General features: G+C 40.8%; 1 protein-coding gene across 2 annotated transcripts in view; it reads left to right on the plus strand.

Moving 5' to 3' along the window:
- Positions 1 to 23,138, plus strand: part of LOC119729490 (NADPH oxidase 5-like) — a 37,957-nt gene extending 14,819 nt beyond the window's left edge. For both annotated transcript variants that reach the window (XM_038202059.1, XM_038202060.1), the window contains exons 3-14: positions 1,025 to 1,175; positions 4,464 to 4,674; positions 5,331 to 5,530; positions 6,350 to 6,550; positions 8,831 to 9,021; positions 12,562 to 12,753; positions 17,094 to 17,226; positions 17,849 to 18,111; positions 18,650 to 18,760; positions 19,217 to 19,426; positions 19,559 to 19,819; positions 20,444 to 23,138. In XM_038202059.1, the coding sequence (XP_038057987.1) occupies positions 1,025 to 1,175; positions 4,464 to 4,674; positions 5,331 to 5,530; positions 6,350 to 6,550; positions 8,831 to 9,021; positions 12,562 to 12,753; positions 17,094 to 17,226; positions 17,849 to 18,111; positions 18,650 to 18,760; positions 19,217 to 19,426; positions 19,559 to 19,819; positions 20,444 to 20,575 (2,256 nt within the window). In that variant the 3' untranslated portion in view covers positions 20,576 to 23,138. The remainder of the gene's footprint in view (positions 1 to 1,024; positions 1,176 to 4,463; positions 4,675 to 5,330; positions 5,531 to 6,349; positions 6,551 to 8,830; positions 9,022 to 12,561; positions 12,754 to 17,093; positions 17,227 to 17,848; positions 18,112 to 18,649; positions 18,761 to 19,216; positions 19,427 to 19,558; positions 19,820 to 20,443) is intronic.
- Positions 23,139 to 25,059: the final 1,921 nt, after the last annotated feature.

Genomic DNA, 25,059 nt, shown 5'->3' on the forward strand with positions numbered 1-25,059 from the left:
TGAACGGTTTCGAACTGTCTCGTTACTTCTTCGAGGTGATAAAACTCCAACACACTCCTTTGAGAATTAATAGTACCTCTAAACCTAAACCTAAAAAATTAACCACATTTTCTGCAATAGGAATGTTTTCTTAGCCCGTCTACGAGATCTCTCGTCATTTTGCCACGAGACAAGGCCAAAAAGCACCGTTTTATAAAATACCACCCGTGTTGCCCCAAGGTTGCTCTTTTACCAATCGCACTATCCGTAGTGCCCGCCGAGCGCGCTAATGGTACCCACCCGGGGAGGACGAGCTCCAACGCCCGGGGAAGTCATTCGCTAACGACGCGCTCAACTCGATTCCCGCCACAAGAGAGCGGACAGTTACCATAATTGTCACACTCTCATTCCCGGTGTGGATTACAAAACCAAATTGCGAGAGTTTATTATTTTTTCTCCGTACCGTTTTGGCGCAATTATTTTTACCAAGTGGCGCACTTACAGAACTCTTGTTGATTGATTGAAATGGAGGCCGCTGGGATGTGATCGTGTTGTTTATTTTGTCAGGCTTTCCCGCCAAAATGTGGCGTTTTAGCAATCCTTCGGGTCCATTAATTGAATTGCTGAAAGACACGTACCCTTGGCAGTGACTTAAGGAGTGGAATTTAGCCGACTTTCGCTTGAGTGAAATACAAGCGCTGCTCAGAGTGCGAACATCAGAACTTAGCAACAGGTTTGAGGCAGCAACACAAGTGAAGCATAATTCATTCCAAAATAGCTATGATGATTGTTAGAAAACAAACAGCATTTAAAATCTCCTCGGCTTTTTTTTCGTCTAGCAGCACCTTAAAATTGTGCCCAGACATCAACAAAATAACATCAATTCTAATACTTCGCTAAACTAACATAATTATCTGCCCCGTCGTTTCAGCACAATCTTTAGATCACTTTTGAAATACATAACCAAAAATGTCGTCTTTATCCACTCTTTTCCTCTGACACTTCTGTTGATTTTTCCTTCACTGAATTTCCTCGTTCTCACCAGGAATTCTTCGCCAAGCGTTTCTTCGCGCTCTTCGATGCAGACAACAGCGGTACGATCAGCTTGGACGAGTTAATGGACGGGCTGCGCATGCTCACACACGGTGAACCAGCCGAGAAGCTTCGGTTCCTGTTCAACGTGTATGACGTTGATGGTGGGTCAAAGTTCAACTGTTGTCTGGTCCCTCACCTTCCCTCCATTCTCTTGACTACCTTATGCTGTACCTTCGACGCTCATGAGTTAACAGGATCAGACGAAAATCATGAATATTTCAGCTCATTTAATCATAGCAAATTTCTTTATCATCCGCTCCTTCAGTTGCAATAACTTTACACTCGATAACAAAATATTTTCCCATTGAAAGAGTACCAATTCACGATACCTGTTTTGATCGCAACGCAATAGTAGAAAATGAAACCAGTTTGTATTGATGCCTTAACACTCATGGAGTATAGAAATATAACTTAAGAGTGGTTTTAGGTCAGATTACTTAAGAGTGGTGGGAAAAGCACGGAGGGGGCGGGACCTCAACCCCCTACCACGTACATGTTGGCTCCTATCGTCGCAAGGCATTTGTTAAAGCCTGCCAAGTTTCTTTCACAGCTGTTCTGCTGTCTTGCAGTAATTGTGACATCAACTTTATAGAAATTAGGCATTACTTCGTCATGAAATGTCCATTTTCCAACACAGGTAGGCCTAAATGTTAACTTTTCCTATTGAAAAGTACATGCACATGAAAGCGTGCATGTCAGTGCCGATTAACAGATTGAATTGGAATTGTGCAAATGTACTACAAAATTTAAATTGGGAAAATGAAACCATTTTTATTGATGCCCTGGCACGGGGAGTCAGTCAGCTAGTCAGCCAGTCTTCTGGGGAGTCGGGAGCCAGTCAGTCAGCCAGTTAGTCCGTAATTTATGGAATTCATAGATTTTATTTTGTTTTACATAACTTGGAAAGTGGTATTTGTCTACATGATTTTGCGATTTCTGCTGGCATGTCAATTAAATGCGAACTGCAACAATGTAGGTCTAGTCTCTACCCGGTGACAGAAGGTGGCATATTGTAATTTCAGAAGGCCGTTTATTTATGAACATGATCAATTCAAACGGAAGCAAAACTAAATTATAGACGCTATAAATAATGGCAGTTGTAATTGGTACGATAATGCTGCTGCATCGTTTCACTCGGTAACGACGGAAATGAACAACAGTCATTATTTATAGGTTTTATAACTTCAAATCGATACCTTTAAAGTGGTATTATATTGCTCAAACTTGTTGAGATAAAAAAAATGAATATCCCCAAAAATAATTTGCGATTTCGAAAACGAATGTGAGAAGGTTGTCTGCGAATCAGTAAAATTAGCCGTGTGTCAATTGGGACATTAAATAATCTAAGTAAACGTCAGAGTTTGTGTTGCATCAATTTCCCTGGAATGTTAAGACTATAATCCGTTACCGAATATACTTCCAGATGGTTGGAAGGTACCAGAGCACGCACATTTTTAGCAGACAACACATCAGTTTATGTAATACAAATAGTCTTATTTTATAAGACTATTTGCCCCCAAAAAGTGGGTCCAAAATTACGACACAGTAAAAAGGCATGTGCAGAAATTATGTTGTATGTTTGTTGACAATGTTGTATTTCCAATTATCAAATAATATTTTGGTGATCTGTAATTCATTTCAGTGTTGGACCTTCCATACGTAGTTTGCAACGCATGGTTGGCAAAATGTGCAGTTTGCCAACAGAGCGTAGAAAGGTCTATACTATTGTATTATTAAAGCCGGAGTCCATCATTTGCAGCTATCCAAAAAAGTAACTGGCGTAATTATTGTTGAAAAACATACTGGTTGAAAGATAGTAAGGGGACTAAACTCTGGCAAGCTCTCACTTTGAAGAAATCAACGAAAAAAGGCATTTCCAACGGTGCGTCTTAAGAAGCACCGTAGGAAAATTTAAATTAGTAGTTGAGTAGTCGGGCACAACCCGACCACTCTCTGTTTTTGTTCTGATAAATCTTCTTCTTTTTTCCGGACAATACTTCTCCGCGGCTTTTCTCCTAAACGGTTCATGAAAATGAACTTGTAACTTTCAATATATATCGACCCTCATCCCTAGTGGTGTATATTATGATGACGTCATGATGACGTTATCGGGTGTCAAATTACAAGCGATTTCAGCTGAAAAAGTGATTAATTACTTTCACCTATAACTCTTGAACAAAATAATCAATGATGTTTGTATTTCGTAATCGGATAGACCATGAATTGATAAAAACAAATTTGTCGTGTACGTGAACTCGCTTGACCTTTACTTCCGGGTCTGCCGGAAGGTCAAAGTTGGGTGAATTTAAAATGAAGACTTTAGCCTGAAATCAAAACAAAACAGAATTTCTTTCAAACGGCTTACGGTATGACCCAGAAACCTAATGTGAACTTGTACCATGCTACAAAGATGTTATAAATTTTGTAACGTCATCATGACGTCATCAGCGATCAAATTACAAGCGATTTCAGGGCAAATTTTGACAAAATAGTTTGCGCTAAATCTTTTGAACTAAATAGAGTATCGTGTTCGTTTTTTCGTGAGGTTGTAGGCTATGACGTGAGAAACATTTCTTGTTCCCGGACACAAAACCGCTTGACCTTCACTTCCGGTATTACCGGAAGTGCAATGAAAACCGAATGTAATTCAAAAGCGGAAGCATTTTACTACACACATATAAATTATGATAGTGTTTAGTGAGGAATGCCAGACACAAAAAAAGTGTGATGACGTCATCTTTCGAAAGGGCGCCCCTTAGTGGCACATAACACAGTGTTTGCTCTTTCTAATTTGAAAACCATCCGTTCAAATTTTACCAAATCGCTCCTTGATAATCTTTGATTAACCAAAAATAACTTGGCAAGGTTTCAAATTCATGACGTCATCAGACCGGAAGTTACCCCTGTGAGAATTTGAAAACGACCATATTCTAAAATTCGATTCATGTCGTATATCTTCGTAGCCCAAGTTACGATATACATTACAATGTTCACTTTTTGCTGCCAAATACTGTGACGTCATCAAACCGGAAGTAAGTTGTTATGAATAAATACACGTATATTTTCCATACTTTCATACATCATTAAACTTCCACGATGAACATTTATCCACTCCGAACTAAATCAGTATTCACTTCCCGTTTTTGAATAATGACGTCATCAAGCCAGAAATAACTTGTGTACATAGAATGTTTACTGAATTTTACCACAAAATAATTGATTGTACCTGACAGGATTTAATTTCGTGATTCTTTGATCTTACATAAAAATTTTCATAACTTAACACGGCAGTGTTTATTGAAAAAAATGTCTGCCCGACCACTCTGCGTTTGTAACAACAAACGCGCACCTCTAGTTGTTTTTGTTTTTGTTTTTTTGTTTTGCTACAGGCAGCGGTCAGATCGATCACGAGGAATTACGGACCGTCTTGGAGTCTTGCATGGAAGAAAGTGCCTTACAGCTGAGTTCCAGCGTCTTGGATGAGCTGACAGACGCTCTGTTCGAAGCCGCCGATGAAGATGGCAGCGGTGCCATTTCTTTCGATGAGCTTCGGCGGGAACTGGAGAAATATCCAGACGTGATGGAAAACATGACAATTGGGTACACAATATTCGTATGTCTGTTTGGTATCGAAATTTCTGAAAATTGACCGATGTAGAACTTTTTTTTTATTTATTGATTTATGTTTCGTATACTGAGGTTTGGTGATAATTAAATTGATAACTTTACCAATTAGCAAAAGAAATGTAAATCACTGTTTGTCATAGCGTATCTTGCATGTTTTTTTTTATCAACCCCAGAAATGTGAAATATAATGTGCATCGGGAAATTATTTCAATTCCAAGTCAACTTCCCCCCGGAAACTCAACTTGAAGCACACACACATACCTTGCAGAGAGACGGGCCCAACCCCACCCAAAAATTACTTCCACATAGCACTTTTGTTGAAGATAGTCCCAAGTGCTCGGATTCGTTTTTGATGTTTGAGGCAAGACTGTTTGGAGTTTGTATTTGGGGCCTTTGGTCTACTTAACTTAGTTGTAGTTAACTGTGTGACATTGGAGTCGCCAGAGCCAGAGGGCCGAATAGCGCCCCCCCCCCCCGGTGTCAGATAATCCTGTAAAAAAATGGGTATATTGTTCAACCAGCATTTTAAAATATGGTGGACAAAATATGAGGGAGTTGGCAAACTCTTTTGTGTTGACCTTAATTTAAAGGCTCATTATCACTGATTCGTCTTTTTTTTTCGCCCACAGTGCCGCAGGCTGGCTGAAACCCCCGGACGACGAGCCTAAGACGGGCCCGCATCTACCCCGCTACCTGACCCCCCGATACATCAACAACAACCTGCGTAAAGTCATCTTCGTTATCGCCTACTGCCTTCTCAACGCCGCGCTCTTCACCGAGGCGGCCTACAGGTTCGCCTTCCGTGGGGCCAACTGGTGTATCATCGTCGGTAGGTCTCCGCCCAAGCAACGGGGAGGGGCGTGGGCGGGACTAAAAAAAAAGTGGTTCAGGAAAACGAGAACATGATTTTGTGAGAGGAGGTTATGACGATGCTGTAGCACTTGATTTAACAGATTCAGCTACTTGTAATATGGCTCTAAAAACTCAGAGCTTAGATAATTATTCCCCCTCATGCTCCTCTGCCCTGAAGCAAATTCTGGCTTGTCTACTGAGACTGTGCCAGCAAGGCGCAATGGCACTGCATGCAGGCTTCATCTAAATAATCAAAGGCTTAAATCCACGGGAAGAATATATCCCGTCACTTTTTGACAAGGACGGGATATTTGAACAGAATTATTTGATACAGTTGTGAAAGAAATTGTACAAAGACAAGACAAAAATTTAAGCTACTCATAAAGTAATGTTAAATTAAACAGTAAAAAAACAGTCAATAATTGACATACAGGGCGATAGTGTACATGTCAAAGGGTGTTTAGTCCCTACTCCTCCACCCCGAACCCCGGGATGTTTCAGGAGTTTTCCCCGCGTCATCCCTTAGAGATCTACGCTCTCAGTATAATTTATTTTAGCTGTTTCTAGTGATGGAACCAAGAGTTCGCAATGAGTACGCGAACTAACAGTAGCTAGCAAAACCGTGAGAGAAGACAGTGAAGAATTGTTAAGTTTATACCAGGGAGATTATCTCGGGGAAACCTTGCAGAATCAGTCTGGGACGGGAACGAAATCCCCTCTCGAACCACATCCCGGTTTTCCTCTTAAAATAACGTTTGGGCTGAAAAAAAATTACTTTTGTCATCTTGCCATCCAGCTCGAGGTTGTGGCCAGTGCCTCAACCTCAACAGCTCCCTGATCCTTGTCCTGATGCTTCGCCAGACATTGACATACATCCGCTCCACCCGTGTGGCTCGGTTACTACCCATCGACCAGCACATCATCTTCCACAAGACAGTGGGGCTGATCATAGCGGCACTCAGCCTCGTTCACAGCCTGGCTCACGTGGGAAACGCAGGTAGACAAACAAAACATTTTTAAAAGCCAAATTACTACACGAGGTTATTGTCAAAGGCAACTTGGAGGGACCGAAGTGCATTGCAAGCTAAAGCAACCCCCGGGAACAGTGTAGTACATTTCCAAACGGTATGGGAATCCTTAGAGAATTACAAGTAATTAAAATTTGGCCGTCGATATCTTCGTGGTGATTAGGAGTTGCTCGCAAATTGCGTCTTGCCATACATCGCGGTCCTAACATGCACTGCACTCGTATTCCAACGGCACTAGTGGCGGCAAATATTCCCTTTCGTAAAATATTTTTAAAGGGCTCCTGACATGAATCTTACTTGGGAACATAAGTTGTGCAACTTTTTACTTCTATTAGATATATGAAAACTATTTGACATCCCTTTTTGGTTAATTTTATTGAACAGTGCTCTTTTTGAAACATTTAAACTTGTCCATGCTTTTCCTGACAAATAAGGGGGTTGTTGCTATGATTTCATTTCAGGAAGACACTCTTCACTTTAGGGGTTTTCTGTTCAAATTGTGAACCCAAAATTTGCTCATTGAAAACATTTGTGAGAAAACTTTGCTCATATGCTTACTGTCATGTACTAAAACAACAACGATTCACCAAAGAAAAAAATACGACAGCATAATATCCACAATTCTGACAAAGTTTGGTGCTGAAATTGCTGTAACATTGGGCTCTGCCTAAAATGACATCACACTTTTGCTTATGAATTGGAAATTCGCATTAGCATAAAAACCAAAAAGGCACCAAACTGCCCCTAAAAATGGCAAAATGAAAATTGAAATAAATGGGGCACAAAGGTGCATTTGCAAGTATTGCATTAAAACAATTACATGACAAGGGCCCTTTAAAGGACATGCAGATCGAGCACCGAGATATAACGCAACATACATTCAATGCATACTGTGCAGACTTTACGCACAAACTAAACCACGGTACCAACTTAAGCTGGAACCGTCCCAAGTTAAGTGTGCCAGTTGGAACACTTATAAGTTGGAACGTCCCATAGAAGAAATCACATCATTCACTTCAAAACGAAAACGCGAGCGTCATTTACCTCTGGAATTTTCGAAGAATTCCAGTCATTCTTTGTCTTCTCAGGTATCCCCCAAAATAACACCAGAACCTCAAGAAAGGTTTTTATTTAAAGCTACATGGAAATCAAGATACCCCTTGGTATACCCAGTAGTATCCCAGATGGGTGCATAACTTTCCCACGAAGGTTGCCTTTTATCTCCCACTCTGACATGACAAGCATTCCAATAAAGGTATATTTTGAATGACGTAGTATTAAAAAAAAAATTCCCTTCTTGTTTTTAGTCGTTTATCATAAAGACTCAGTTGCAGTCTGAGTGTAAAATGGCGGCAGTGATTTTGTCTGATTTTCTCACGCGTCGAATGTAAATATCAGTCAGCTGGGTTCTTTGGGTATCAACTCACCCGCTGATCCCGATCTATTTCAGGAAACTCAGCCCGCCTGTCATTAAGCCCACTTAAGTACACCCACTTAGGGAATTTAGCTAGAATTTTCTGGAATTATGAGCTCAATGGGATCCAAATTTCAAGCTCAGTATGCTAAGTTGTCTGAATGGAATGGCTGAGTCTTTTTTAGTGGTCAGACAGTTGGAAACCTTTGCTAAATTCTATTTTAATTAAATAAAAGTACATTTTCTTAGTTCAGGTAAATGACTGAATAATTATGACGAAATGGAAACTGTTATTGTTCTTTTTACCTGATGTCCTACTCACATATCGAAGAACCGTTTAGCCTTATAGTGCACTGGGGACAAGTTTGCGGATACGCTATGTGCGTCATATTAAATGATTTACTGTAAAATGTCCACGTAGAAGCGGAGGTATAAACTCGACGTTTCGGCTAGTTTTGATATGACCATCATCAGAAAATAGACTTTACACATCTCCCATATTATTTTCACTTATCTTAAGGATTCGTCACTTCATATGGTGTTTCCTTACATTTCCTTCAAATCACATTCATAGTCGGGGCTATACATTTCAAACCTGACAAAAAATTAAAATGGATCAGAGGGGGCTAATTTCATGGCGTCGATAATTTCGCTTTGCTCAGAAAATATTTGCGTAGCAAAAAAGGTTACCAACTAAAATTCCATGGGGTGTATATTGATTGTGGTTGGTTCATTAATGCGTTTAGCTTAGCAAGAAAATAATATTAATTTCAGCTCCATAAAACTGGTCACGGGTTCGAACTTTTTTTTTTTTTTTTTTTTTTTACCAAACTAGTCATCATCACGAGTCCTTCGGGCCCTCTTCCCAACAACACTGCCTGGGATGTCCTGTTCACCCAGCCCCACCTGACACCCCTGGGACTGGTCAAGCACAGCGCCTTCCTGACCGGCTGGCTGCTGGACATAATCCTCGTCGTCATGGTCATCTGCTCGTTACCCTTTGTCCGAAGGTCTGGTAACTTCCAGGTGAGTGGAAACGGGACATTCAGTATTTCACATCAGAACGTCAAGCTTGCTACCTTAAGGACGAGTTCGTTTCGAGTTCCTACACTTGCTAAAATACAAGATGGCATGGTAGCAATCTAGCTTAATATAAGTACCTTTCTTTTGCGAAGTCACAGCGCAGTGGTACTTTTTTTTACAATAAACGGGGTGACAAATTGAGGAATACCACATTTTCCAAAATAAAATAACAAGTGTCAGTGTTTTAGAAATACCACTCAACAATTCATATCACTTACTAATCAACAGACGCTACTAAGTGCCGAATGAAAATGACTGTCTCTTAAATATCGAGAGTGTAAATGTGTCATTTCGGGGGAAAATCTGTTGCCAACCGCGCCTACAATATGTCACTGATGGCCGCCCCTAGAACACTCAATATTTGCAAAGAAGAGAAAAGGTCGTTATGTTGACAGCGTACTTTGAATGAGCAGTGTGGGTGGTGACGCAGTCTGACGCAGCAATGCATGTAATGCAGAGACATTTTGATGAAACTTGCTTTCGGGAAGATATAAATTTTAATATTGGGTTTTCCCCTTCACCGAAGCAATATTATAAGCACTACATACTATAAGTAAATACAATATTCGGGTGGTCAAAGCCAAGACAACTGTCTTATCTCCAGGTGACTCAACTACGAGCTTGCTGGGATCGTCCTGCAATAATGTACGGTCTTTTTTCCTCTTTGGCTAGGGAATGTGTGGCACTTAAGTTACATTAATGTTTGCTATGAAAATAATCTCGAATGGGCATTCGGGATTTTCGCCTCAGAGATCCAAGAAACGTGAGTGAATCGTTCCTTAGATTAACCCAAGGTTAAAATGCATCTTCAGCCACCTTGCTGGGATTTTTCTTCGTGTTTCAAGTATGTACACTTGCTCAGGATTTCAATTTTCGAGAAGCTATACATCATTACCGTGTACTCTCTTGTGACACGGCATTTCGTGACTTTGCTTACAGCGGACGGCAGGGAACGTTAGGCGGGGAAGCACCCCCATGCGACTCTGCAGTTGATTAGCTCGCGAGGCTTGATAAACACTGGCTAAATTGAATATTTTCCCAACAACCTCTGTAAATTTGCACACACAAAAAACTTTCCTTTTTCAGTGCTCGATTCCTCAAAATTTCCGTCTTATTTCGTGTAGATATATTTTCAGCCGTCGTACAGTAAAAGTGCAAGCTTAATGCTCCGTGCAAGGACACGTATGTAGATTGAAAGCGCTTCACGTACCAGGAGTTATCGTATTGCACACAGTATATCAAGCCTAAACATTTGAACGTGACAGCTCAGTTATGTCGTGCCTTCTCATTAGAGATTTATGAATTATGTATGTGTTCATGTCATCATACCCATGTTCGCCGCAGGATAAGCATGAAATCACATGCATCATTATCCAGTGACAACAGAACTTAAGAAATTAATGCATGTCTAAATATGATTTAAAATCAATTGTATTTATTATAGGTTTTAACGGTTACTTTAGCTTTATTGGTTGATAGGTCGAATTACACTGCACACAAAACGAAATCTAGTTACTTTGTGAATTTTTATAATACAAGTCTGCAAGTATCGGGAAAATATATATGTAAATTTCTGTAACATTTTACAATAATTCACTGACGTAATCTATACTGACTTTCAAATAAACTGACAAGGTGTATTATAATACTGTAATTGCTATTTCCCAGGTTTGCAACATTGCTAATGTTGCTAGCATCGTGACTTTGGGCGTGATCCCTGGCTACATGGCATCTACGGTTTTATGGCTTCTGGCTAGTGCTCCATTGAACAAGGATATTGACAAAAATGGGGAACCGCCAAAATAAGGCTCGATAATTAGCTCAGTTGGTAGAGCCCGGAACGGCAATCCAGAGGTCGCAAGTTCAAACCCCGATCCAATCAATTTTCTTGTGCAACTTTCAGAATTGAGTAATTTAGTGATTGTTTTCTTTTGATTCATTCATTTTATCTATTAGGTTGTTTATTTACTTTTTGAGGGAATCGTAACAAACTTAGGTGCACCTGTATACAAACAAAAGTTAGCCACCTGTTAAGCCTACATGATGATCCCAAAATCTGCACACCGATTTTCCAGCATTGTGATTTTGATTCAGAATAACCATACGTGCGTGGAAGGTGAATTTGGCGCGTTACGGTCACGTGATCATGCACTTTCGTAATTTGGCAAATTGACCCACGCCTGTGCAGATCCAAATGAAATGAAATTAAAACTACGTGAAATATGGTTGTCCGATGCATTTGCAAGTTGTGTGTTGGTTTCTGTTGTTGTTGGAGACAATCTGTCTGGACCCGCTCATTAAGCCCATTGTCACAATATGTATGGAGCACACAATGACAAATTGAGGCAAAGGAAACCGAGACAGGAAGTCAGGAACACCTTGCCTGAGTCGCGTCTGGTTTGGCCGGCGTTGATTCATGAGGCATCGCGCTGACATCTTACGATTTCCGACCTTCGGTGGTTAAACAGGTGCGCCTTTTGATCCGAGCAAAAACAAGCCATTCCGATCGACAGCCTCGTTATTGATCACTCCCGGGGACGCATTAGTGAGGTTCAAAGTTGAAGGTATTTAAAAAGAGAATTTGTATCATAATAGGCGATACTCCTATATGAAACTTTTTACCTGTGCACTTTCAACGAACGTTTTTGATTTTTGCGCCGATCGCCATATTGGAACCAAAGCGAGGCTATAGGCCTAGTTTTGACTGTTCGGCTCCATGAGATTGCTAGGCTATAATGTACAGGTGGCTGAAGTTATGCAGGTAGCCGAAGACTGCCAATAAATGTAGCCTACCTTTTAATCCAACCTTGCAAGGGCCCCATTAGGGTTATTTTTCTATAGATTCTTCATTAACATGCCTACCTGTAGCTATCTGCATATTAACGATGCGACAGAGACTAATTTACATTTGTTTTGCAAGAACGGACTCGATTCTCGTCCAATACTTAATGGCGATTCCTTGAAAAGAGCAAATTGTCTTTTACTTGCCTACCATAATTATAGAGACCGGTATACTTCTTCAAAATGGCGGCCGGTTGGGTGACGTCATTAAGGCATTTTAATATAATTACAATTCTCACCATTGTTCACAAAGCCACGGACCCTCTGATACCGAGTTTGTTCCATTGAATTGCTCCAAAAAAAAACCACCCCAAATTTGGTAAACCTAACCGATTTGTCTTACTAAATACAATTAGCATTTTTTAAAATTACATTTCGTACATCTGTGGTAGAACGACCCATGCGTCACGCATGAACCAAAAAATGCCGCATTTTTTATAAGCGAACGGTTTCCAACATAAGACATTCTGTAGATATCCTCTCCCCGACATTTTGAATGATCATAAGCAAACAGTAAAAAAAACCTACATCGTGGCGATTTACGTCCGAAATGTTACCTTAAGTGTGCATATACAATTCAAGCTAGACACAATACTGAAAAAGGTTGAAGTGGTGTCATTACTTTCTCATTTTTGACCGTAGGTGTTTTACTGGACCCATCTGATGTACATCTTCTTCTGGGTCTTGCTTCTGATGCACGGCCCGCGCTTCTGGTACTGGTTCATCGTCCCAGGAATCATCTTCATCCTGGAGAGAGTCAGCCAGCTCCGGCTGGTCCGTCAGGCCCAGTTCGGCAAGATGTACGTGGAGAAAGCCGATCTGATGCCCTCTGGGGTAAGAATGAAAATGCCCCTCCCCCTCCCCTCGATCCTTCTCCTGTGTTACAATGGAGAATTAAGGGGCTGGAGGGGTGGCCAACCAGCCCCATTCCGTATGAATAACAGTGATGTATTCGACTCCATCACAAGTCATCGCAAGTCCATTATGCTCAAGTCCACCACATGCCATTAAAACCCAAGTCGAGTCACAAGCTATTTAAATGTACTGTGATAAAGGTAATCCTTCATTCACTATTACTTGTGACCGGCCTTGTGAAAGGACTTATGATTTACTTGCGACTGGCCTTGCGATGGACTTGTGATGTACTCGACTTCAGTAATGATGAATAATGAAATTACATTGAGACCGAATCCCACGAAATAACTCTCATAAAAGACATTATTATTTTTCCCAGTTTTTCCGGTGCATAAGGAAGAGCCTAACCCCATCTTCATTTTGACCTACGTAATTAACATATTAAGAAGTGGATAAGGTTGACCGTTTCTATTGATTTCCATCGTGTAAAATTCTGTTAGAAGGTTATTAAGTAGAAGTAGCTCAGGCGGCTTGTTTCTCGTTTTGTTGGATTGGCTGAAATTTACGTATTTATCAAAAAAGAAAAGAAAGAAATCCCAAATTTCTTGGCTGAAATAACGTCATGTTATATTAGAATCTCGGTCCATTGCTTACAGGCCTTCAGTTTATGTACGAGTTGACTTCTAACATCACCCACTACTTTTAGAAGTCCTCGATCTGACACTGTTACTAATTCGTGCCTTCTTTCTGCCTGAAACTGACCGGTCCAGCCTGACCTTTGAGTGTATATGACAACATCAATTACATAATGCCGCTGCGAGACGACTGCGGGTCGACAAGTCGCTGCAGGGGCGGGATTTTATTTCCCGCGCTAAAACCAAGTCAACGATGCGTAACCATGCGAAACCTTCGAGCTTCCATTTTTTTCCTTCCAATCTCGTCGTGAATGAATCGCCTTAAGCGGAGGCCACTTTAAAATTAAATCATGGTTTGCACTATACTCAACTACATTCAGCTGTAATATTTCTTTTCTACTCTCCACACAGCAAAGAGAAATATGACCCTTTAAATTTATCATATCAAAGATACCTCCTATGGACATTTTAAAGCCAAACTTAGCAAACAAATGCTCAATTATGAATCGTTCCAGATAATCAACATGATTTATATTTTGGGGAAAAAATGAACTTGAGTGAAAGACGTCAATTTGGATTAAAAAGAAAAGAAAAGAAAAGAAAAAACCAACACACAGCCGTCCCACCAGCATCTAAAAGAATGGGCCTAGGAATTATGACTAACACTGTTATTCGAGAACAGTCAGGATTTAGACTAAGTAACGATACCAAAAATACGCGCTCGTGTTGTCACGAAAAAAGGGTTGATAAATGATATTTTTTAATGGCTTGAGCTTAATTATTATGCCGCGTCATTTCGAAGCTTAATACAATAAATGAATCATATCTAAGGACAAATATGACGTCAGGACGCGTCGCATTTCAGAACTGATTTATTAATAAGGGTATGGCATTCAATACAGTTGGGTCAGCTCGCGGGAAGACCCCTCTTCTCATGACGTCATAGATTACATTTTTTCCTGTGCATAAAATTTCTCGCAAGCTCTATAAGCTCCATGTCATTACACGACTGTGCAGGTTAATTGAGCTGTAAACTGCATGCACAAAGTGTAGGCTATGTGCGATACAATGCTCATGGCGCTGTTGACTGGAGAACCAGTAGCTTTGCAGGTTTAGGTGCTATTACTAACCTTAAAGAGAGTCGGAAACCAGTCAAAACAATATCCATCACATTTTAGCTGGTAATCTTTCTCTGCCGAGGGAGGCGCTCAACGATATCTTCTGTGATATTTTTTTTATGCAGTTTAATTTAATGGTTCGAAGTAATCATTCTGAAACACGGATCGATCCATGAACAAGTGTATATAGGCTAGACGTGTTATTCCAATTTTTGCATATCTGTTTAATAGCTGAACCAGAACGAACTTCTGTAAATTCAAATCCAAAGGAAACTACCTAAAGGTGACAGAACTTGGCCTAGGTTTGCCAGGCACAGAAAAAGACTTCTTCGCAAAAAAAGGGGTAACAAGCCAAAAAGGCATGCAATATTTTGGCTATTTTTTTTTAATGGTCCCTGGCCATCGTTTTGCATGGCGCGCAAATTTACTAACTAAGCGTAATTTCAGCTGAGCAGGTTTGGCCCATGGCTCTCGAGGTGGGCGAGGTGGGCAAGTTAGGCAAGTCAAATCTTTCCCACTGAGCATTAGGAAAAAAACAAAGGCCTACCGGACTTCGTTCCTTCCCGCCTCCGTCAATTTACCGCCCATCACGGCACACTGAGGACCGAATTACCGGTGTTTAAAGGTTACTGCTCGGGGCTTAGGTCTCTGTTACTGTCCCCTGTTGCTGACCACCCAGGAGGATTATTATCAAATCTGATGCCAATAAAAATAAGACACTTTTTTTACCTCTGGGCTTTAAATTACTGAATTAAACGTGTAGATGCTTGCAAATTCTGGACAATCGTGAGTAAGCCGGTTCTGAAAATATCAATTCAGTTCATACTTCATTGTGCTCACTGTACAAAACTGAACAAAATGGGAATGAAACATGAAACTTAGGGTATCGAATGCGAAGTGTCATTTTGTAAATAATTACCGTGAGGGGTGAGTAATAAATTAAATTTAAATGAAGTACATTGGCGCCTTACAATAACTATCTAAAGGCACTCTAAATCTTAATTAATCATGGTTTTATAATTAAAGTTTTAATGCTTGGGTTGGAAAGTGACTTGACTTGACTTATCAGTCGCTGATACATTTTCCACTAAAATATTTTGCAGGGACGAAACAATTTTGCACGAGATTTATGTCATGTAAAATTTTGTTTTCAATTTTATTTCTCCCGTAATTATTTTTTGTTTTCGAAGTAGAATATGCTTAAGTGTTGGGAAAGGGCAGCCGTTTTCATTTATTAACATAACACTGGTACAAAGTACTCATTTTGGTGCCAGAATCGAGAGGAAAGGCACATTTAAAGCGAAATGTATTCGTGCTGTCCATCATTATTAAAAGCTTCCGCGGTTTTTACCCTTAATTGCATTATTCATAAGCAGGACAAACGATAACTACACTTGAAAAAGCAAAAATATAATCTATACTGTCAAAAGTCCCTGGTGGTCATGTTGCCCAACTAAACCTAAATTCACGTTAAACCGAACCTTGTTTCATTATATCTTATTAATTAGTCACAATCCAGCAATCTCGCCTAATCTTGGACTGAACTGACATCGTCCGTAGACGATACAAACTGTCACCGACACTGTGTCTCTACAGCCCATCACAATTAGTGGAGAAAATATCCGGTCTAATCAAAGATTAAGATTTAAACTTCGTGATCTTCTCCTCACGATGCTTACTTAATAATTGATCAACAAGGACACAAAGAGCATCTTAAAACCCAATGGGACATTTGAAGAAATCTCGTTGATTGATTAAAGATGAACATCGTGAACACACTCATCTTAACGGGGTTATATTGATTCAAGTTAGGAGTAAGTCGGTGCTGTATTTTTTTAAGCATGATTTCGATCTATTGTACTGGATGTAAATGAACGACAATTATTTATATCTAGCACAAGTATGGAGTTATCGGTGACATGTAATGTTAGGTTTAGTTCGGATTGGACAGCCATGCTAATGTAACTCAAGGGAGTTTCATCACGCAAAAAAGTCTGGAACCAATACATTCAAAATGGTTCGGACACAAGCTAGCTAAAGTTTGATATGCTCTGCTCATCTCGAGATTTGGGCGTTAAATTGACTGGTCAATGGTCAGGGTCACCTAGATATTTGATTTCTAACCTGATTTGTAACCACTTTCATTACTGATGTAAATACATCGCTTAGACTGTGTGGCGTGCGGTCAATCGATACAATTAAGGCAATCCGAAGACATTAAGGGATACAGCTTGTCACAACCGTACGGTCTCAAACTATGTACTCATTGGTAAACATGTATCTTCACCTTGAAAATAAAATTTCCATTTGTCATTCAGAATGGTTCGACCAATTACATGGCCATGACAAAACAGATAAGGACCATGGAACAGATGGGGTTTTGCATGTGTGCTGATTATTGTCTGCTAAATTACAGAGATACCCGTGATTTCAGTTGCTTCGGTTTTTTTGTCCGGCATTAGCCGTGGTCCTAGCAATAGCCGCACAGAACAATGCCTGTTCGAATAGACCTTGTTGTTTGCTGCCACCAACCGTTCAAAAATGTCATTTGTTTTTCCTTTGTCAGGTGACACATCTCATGATAACGAGGCCGCCTCATTTTGACTACTCGCCGGGAGATTACCTGTTTGTGAACATTCCCCAGATTGCTAAGCACGAATGGCACCCGTTCACGATCAGTAGCGCACCAGAAGAACCGGGTAGGTCTCTAGGAACCAGACTCAGGAACTGCTTAGCACTATGCTAAGCACAAAATATAGGCCCCCTCTATGATTTGCAAAAGAATCTTATCAGCTAAAAAAGCTTTAGAAAAGAAATAGACCTTATTCATGAGGCAGCCATTTTTGATCATGTTCCCTGAGTCTATTTTATAAATTGTAAACTCATTGGGTTATTAATGAGGAAAAATAGGGACTGACAATCCAGTCCACGTTATGCGCCAGGTGGAATTTGAACAGGGGTCACAAGAGGTGCAAGGCTGCACAGTTACCCCGTCCCAACCTGACTGCTGTTCCATCACCAGTCGAAGGAGTTTGAAAGAGTGACAAATCCTGACTTAATTTCGACAGTTGGCAAGTTTTAGAAAACAAAAATCTTGTAATCGAGCCATTTAATCAAAAGTCAATTCACACGTTAGATCACAAGTAAAGGCTATAGGAGGTGAACACTGACAACAGTTACAAACGAATGTGACTTCAAGACTGGATGACTTGAGATGACTTGAGATGACTTGTGATGTCTTGTGATGTCTTGTGATGACTGACTCGCTTACAACTCTGCTGATAAAGTCACTATAAGATCTTGTATTTTGCTCCAATACAGACACCATATCGTTACACGTTCGATCGGCCGGCAATTGGACCAACAAGCTGTACAGTTTCTACGACGAGCGGCACAAGCGCAACCGACAAGTGTCGATCCGGAGCCGATCGCGGAAGTCCAACGGCAGCACGTCCACAGAGAAGGCAGCCGAAGCGGACCCGCTGTGTTTGGACGTGCCGCCTAGCCCTCCCTCGGACCCTTACAGGTACCGATCCGGCGGGGATCAAGGGAGCCGGCACCCGGTGACCAAGAGTATGGGCTGGGTGAGCATTATTAGTTGATGATCCTCATGATCCAGGTGATCACGAGTCAGCCATTCGAGACCAGCTGTTCTCAAATTAAGTATTCCTATGTTCACTACCCAGTTGCTTGTGATCTTGGAGGTTTGAGGCAACGCAATATTATTACCCCATCCGTTACTTATTTAGACACAAAGTAATGCTCAGTTGCTGACCTTTTTAGTGATTAATCATTCAGGCGAAGCCAAAACTTGTTCTCGTGGGCAAAATCTGAAGGTAAAGGCACTTTGTGATGGGAGACATTTTGTTGAAAAGCATAAGCAAGGCCGGGCTTGAATCCACACTGCAACTTCATATTTTTGATCAAGGCTGTGACACTGCACGGCTGTATGAATTATCACCCCTCGCAAGGAAGTTTTAACCTTTCCTGATCTCAGTAGACTTAAGCCCGTCGTCCAGTAATTCTGCCGCAAAAAGATTAGTTTTGAAAACCAATTAAATCATTGCAAACAGCTGGCTGTATCCTTTCCACCTGGGCTAAGTATTCCCGCTTTCCCTGCAGAGCGACAAAAATGGGAAATCGGCAACTTACGTGGAGGTATCGACGGGCGGCAAGCATTCCAACGGCAAACATCGAAAGTTGAAGAGAGACCCAACGAATGACAGGGTCGAGGTGAGAAGCCAGTGCGGGATTCGAACCAACCCCATTCATCAGATCACTCAGTCAAATGCCATAAGGGCGACTCAACGTCTAATGGCCAACTGCTACAGATCTTAATACATGTAGCATTCCAGTGCTTATGTTATATACCGGTACAAGTGTACTATACAATATAGACTAAAGAAAGGGCACATAATGGTTTTGACAGAACATTTCATGTTCCACTTATCCTTTTGCCGTCGGCCTAATTGTTTCTAAGCTGAGGCACGTTGACGTGTGGCAATTTTTTTAATAGTAACACCGCAAAATGTAGCAAAATTGATACCGAAAATTTGCTACCTTTATATCATGTACTTTGTCGCAGTGTACGTAAACGCTTGTCTATCTAGTAAGTTTGGTATAAGCGGAAAGTTCCCTCTCACTGTCGAATGATTACAATTTCTTGCCTGATTTCTTTCCCATGCGAAGGTTTTCATCAACGGGCCATACGGCACGGCAACCCGGGCCATCTTCCGTGCCGAGCACGCCGTGCTGATCGGGGCAGGTATCGGTGTGACACCCTTCGCGTCGATCCTTCAGTCCATCATGCTACGGTGCCGCACGAATCAGCAGACTTGTCCAAACTGCCAGCACGAATGGATTGGGAGCGTCCCAGAGCATGTCATGCGTATCAAAAAAGTGAGACGATCAAACAACTCCAACAAACTACAATTTAATCTTTGCACATAATCACAAGTTGAAACAAAATACTCTGGTTATTCCTAAGCAGTCACTCACATTTTTGTTGTTGAAACTTATGTTTTGTACCAGGTGGACTTTATCTGGATCAACCGCAACCAGAAGGCCTTCGAGTGGTTCGTCCGTCTGTTGACCCAGCTGGAGCTGCAGCAGGCCGGCATGTCCGAGCGATTCCTGGACATGCACATGTTCATGACAGCAGCCCTGGGCAAGACGGACATGAAGGGAGTCGGACTACAGATGGCGCTAGACATCATGCACAGCAAGGGCAACAAGGACATGATCACGGGGCTGAAGACCAGGACGCAACCCGGCAGACCCGACTGGGATAAGGTGAGGTGACCCATCTAACACTTGGTGGCACTATTTGGAGTGTCATCGGACACTAGTAGGTCGTTACGAAATCCCGGCTTCCTCGACCTCTTTGGCTTTCGTCTCCTGCCTAAGATAAATAAGAACCCTGCCACGTCCAAACTCAATGGAAGTACACCAACCGTTAGCCATGACGGGATTTGGTGTTTCTAAAGCAAAATATGGACCAATACTGTACTGGGGTCTGCCCATTCAGGGGGCTGAAAGCACTAAGATGGAGCATGAAGCAGTAGACGGAGATGATGCCAAAATTTGTTAATGCCAAGATTTGTCAATGGTAAAAACTGGTGTGTAACGACAATTATTGACATGACCGCGTTTATGACTTCTCCCTGTCGTCTCTATTGTTGAAATCAAATTAACAATTAGAATCATAGCTTAGGTATTCATCTTCATTTGCCCCCTGTTTTGTTACCGCTTTTGCATTTCCTTTCGGCGGGGGGCAGGGGGGGGGAAGGGGGCGACATTGATCTCATCCCAGAATCTTCCTCCTCCCCTCGATGCTGATCTCAATTCAGACTGCAGACTCATAACAGACTCATCACAAACCAATTTCATATGTTGTTGCTTTATGCTTCTCTCCAGCTCTTTGCCGATATCACGGGGCAGAGGAAGGGAAAAGTTCAAGTCTTCTTCTGCGGGTCGCCGATCCTGGGCAAGACAATCAAGGCCATGTGCGAGAAATACAAGTTCCACTTTCACAAGGAAAACTTCTAGACAGTTGGGACCGTCAGTGGTCAGAAAAGCTAATTCCGTCTCCAAACGACTGGGAAAAATAAAAGTATAGATTGACCTCGTAGTCTCGGATGGGAGTGTCTTCACAAGATATGGACACGCCCATCGAGGAATCACTGAGAACCTATATGCACAATTCAGATTTGATTGCCCTTTGTATTGGGTTGGACCTCGGGATGAGGAAAAATGTTCCCAGTTCCCACAAACGGTGGACTAGTAAGACACGTTCTCCGATATCTGTTTGAGACCGGCGTTCCGCGTATCCGGAGCCGCGCCGAACCAGAAAGAACCAGGAGTGACTCAGATCGACCAGAATGGTTTCTGTTGTCAGCCTGGTGAAATGTATGGACTTATGTTCCACTGATAACCCTCTGAGTCGTTCGAACGACAGCAACAATCTTTTTAATTCGCATGCAGTCGTTCAATTTTTTTCAAACACCTCAGCTCATTTAAACCTTTGGAATCGTTTGGAACACCAGTCGGAAACTGATATACGCCGTTCGATACAGGACTGAAGGGAACAAGTTGGAGTATTTCATGTGACAAAGAGCAGCATTCTCGTCGAAATACCGACATAGCACAGTTGGGTATTATGCATGACACATAAATAAAATAAGCCGCAGTCGTAAAGTACATAATGCAAATTCGCTATCATACAAATTCCTTCTTTTCTTAAAAAGAAAGGAAGACATTCACGGAAGTATTGTAACCTCTACTGGTCCAAGTAAATCAACATATGTAAAACATTGGACGCCTCAGATAGAAAGCAATATACATAAAAAAAAGTTGGGCTTAAAAAACAATTTTCGATTGCTCTTAATCGCCCAAACACTGAGAAAATCAGAACAGATTTTGTAATTATATCTCATGTTGCTCTTTTGTTTTGTCACATACGTTCGTATCACAAAGTATTTAATCAAGCTTGTTCAAATTTTGTAAATAAAATTTGGCTAATATAAAACCATCCGTTTTAAAACTACTTCTTCTGAAAGATATTTATATTATTGTACATTGAAAGTTTGGCAATCTTAATTTAATTTGCATATATCCATTATTTATGCTCTAATTTTAATATAGATTTAATTGAAGATGGTTTTTCAACAGCGAGGAAGAAATATTTATAGATTGGAGAGTTATTTTGGCGATAGTGGTCGTCAAAACAGTGAATGACTTGGATATTAGGGTTTTGACGTCAGGGTGATTGTGAACGATAATGGCGAGAATGTGAAATGTTAGCGATGATTAGGATGATAATGATTCCTTAAAGGATGATGATGTAAAGGATGGTAATGATTATGGAGATTTTATGGTGAATATGCTGATGATGGTGAGGTGTTAGTGATGAGAGGGGTGCATGATGATCGCATTATCGTATAAATAGGAAATGTTGCCAATGCAAGGAGCGTGCAAGTCTCTCCAGTTTCCGTTCACATTTTTTATCCTAGTACCAAACGTTGACAAGTCTGGTCACGTGCTCTCTGTCTTATGCATCATCCATTGAACGGAAGTTTAGTTCAAAATATTCTTATTTTATCATGGTCTTCAATTTGTAGTAGTTATTAACAAAATGTTTTTTCAATTGTAATTAACTAAACAGAACTTATCTATTGCCCCTGACTGAATACGCCCAATTAGGCAAAAAACAAAAAAAAAAGCCAAATAATGACATTGCACACATTGTTGCTTCTATACACGACGTGCCCGGAAGCGAGAGTTTAATTTTCTTTTATAAAGTGTGTTTTACCGAGTCCTACTGATCGATGAAATGTCCCTGATTTATGGCTCTAGAGAATTTCTTTCGTAAAGAGAAGTTAGGTCCAAGAGCATTCCGTTACCAACTGACCCGGAAGTCACAAATTCCCGCGCAAAACCATCGCTTTTTGAAGGTCAAATTGCACGCTCTGTGACAATGGTAAAATATGATGAGGAACTAGAGCGATATTAGTGGTGAAGGCGGGCCGGGATGAAGTGTGGGTGGTATTGATGGTGAAAGTGATGGAATGATCCTGGTGTGTGGTTATGGATAACGGCGGAGATTAAGATGGTGGTAATGACATGTTTGATTTTGGTAAACCAGTGTTGCCGATATAGTGCTGACGGTAGTAATAAAAACAAAAGAAGCAATAATGTTGATACTGGTCATTGAATGGCCCGTTTTTCAAAGATATGTTGATTGTTTTATTAGAAAAATTTGCACGGCACATTTTACTAAACTCCAGCTTAGCATCTATAATAAAAAATGACTCAAAATGAGTGTCTGTGGTGACTGTGGTGACACTGTTGGTGAAAGTGAAGGTCAGATTATTGACGATGATGACAATGGTGATGAATTGTGATACGATATCAGGCTGACCATACAACAATCTTATTATACTTACCATTTGTAATTATCGATACGATACAGATAACTTTTTTTTGTAGTTCGTGGGATCAGTTGAACCCACGTTCGAGAAGCTCCAGCTCATTATTATTGGCTTATGTCAGTCTATGATGTACTTTAAATGTTTTGATTGATTGTAATAAAATTGCATTGCAAGATAATACACATTTTGCCTTAGAAGATTGGTTTTCTTTTGCGGGGATTTTGTCATGATTTACAGACAAATTATAGTGTAAAACTCGAATTTACAAATTACAACCAATTGCAAAGTTTGCAAACCAAAGTATGCCCAATTTCTTTCGATTTGAAATGCTAATTTGGGAAAGTGTAATTATAATAGCTAGGCTAAACTTTGAAATGTTTACAATCAGGGGCGAAGCGAACGGTGGGTACATGAGGGGGTGTTACACGCCCCCCCCCCCGAATTGTTTCTCTTACCCTCCATAATTTCTCGGTTTTTAGAGGTTCAGGCGGCAAACCACCAACGGCAAATACAGAACAAGGGCTCGTCCCATGGTTGCCCCTAGAGAAGGGTGTGTGGTGACACACCCCGAATTTTTATCAACCCCAAATTTTTATCAATATGCCGCAACGAAGAGCGCCACCTATTGTCCTACATTGTCCGACATCGTCTGCTTTGAATAGCGCCTCCAATAAATATAGTCAAATCGTATGGTCCTCCCAACCCACGGAGGGCTGACACCCCATTCAAAACGGTCTCCATATAATTATACGCCTCTGATTACGATTTGAGTTTTGCTTTTCACGTCACTGACAACACATCAGCGCCCATTTCGATTATTTCTCATACAGCGCCTTCTATGTACAAACTTTACTCCATATCTCGCAGGCCCAAACACCACCCATAACCAGAAGGTCAAGCAACATAAAAGGGAGGAAACGAGGCAACACCCTAAGCCTTGTCTGCCGAATCAACCTAAGATCCCTGTACCTTTACGAAGATGCTAACCTAGACTTGGCGGGCAGTCCCTACTGTACATACCGACCACGTTTAGTTTACAGTTGGTATTTTTACGAAAGGTAAATTGAAAGATGCTGAAATACACTACGGGGATTCGAATCCGGGCGCCGAACCTAACCACTCGGCCAAATATTTACCTTACATTTCTTTTCAACTCAATCTGTCTTTGACGGGACACGTGGAAGAAGATAAATCCAAAATGCTCTGGCTCCATGGACGAAACGGAGACTGCATTTTGAGGAATTAGCACTCACTGTGTTTGATTTGTTTGGAAATCGCCGTGTAGTGTTGGATGAGTTTCCAAAACTATGTCGTGCATTTTTTTTTTTACACCTAAGCTGTGATTCAGCAGGTGGTTTATGAATTGGAATGATAAATGCTTCACAATCGAACCCCAAATTCACCGGAAATGTTGTCCATTAACAAGAACAAGGATGCACGTAAATAACAGTTTTTAGATTTTAGATTTGAGATTTTATTTCCTGTACTCACATAGGCTTCAGTCGGTTATTTCAATTGAAGACAATGGTTTGTTTTTGTATTTTATTATCTTAGACAGCTGTACATTTGACATTCAAAAAGTACAAATTACGCAACAGGTGTTTCTAGTGTACATAAGTGTAGCAGTGGGCCTAATTATATATCTGTCACTTGGTGCAAGTCACACACATGACTGTCAGGACTGGTGAAGACATTGGTCTGACTCACAAGAATAATTTTGTTCATCTCAAAGGTAGGTATAATTCATTTAAAACGGACAAGCATTGTTTGGATTTTAAAATTTCATTGTCTGCATTTCAGAATAATATTGAAAGATTTACGTTCAGTGGTGACATTAAAACGGGGCGTTCAAATCCCGTCATGGTGAAATAAAGGCACTTTAGCAAGATAGTTTATACAAATATAATTTAATTCAGTAGTTGTGATGATCAAAATCAGAACCTGTAATTATTGTTGCTGTATTGACTTGTTCAAGCAGACCGTGTTACATTAAAGTAACACGGCATTTGTGTAACTTTGTGTGAAGTACTGCTTACCTCACTGGACAAGTTTGTGATAATAATACCGAAAACGTTTTTGAAGTGTTTGAATTTCGCAATGTGA

This window comes from Patiria miniata, unplaced genomic scaffold (assembly GCF_015706575.1).
Source record: "Patiria miniata isolate m_02_andy unplaced genomic scaffold, ASM1570657v1 HiC_scaffold_21, whole genome shotgun sequence".
Lineage (NCBI taxonomy): Eukaryota > Metazoa > Echinodermata > Asteroidea > Valvatida > Asterinidae > Patiria > Patiria miniata.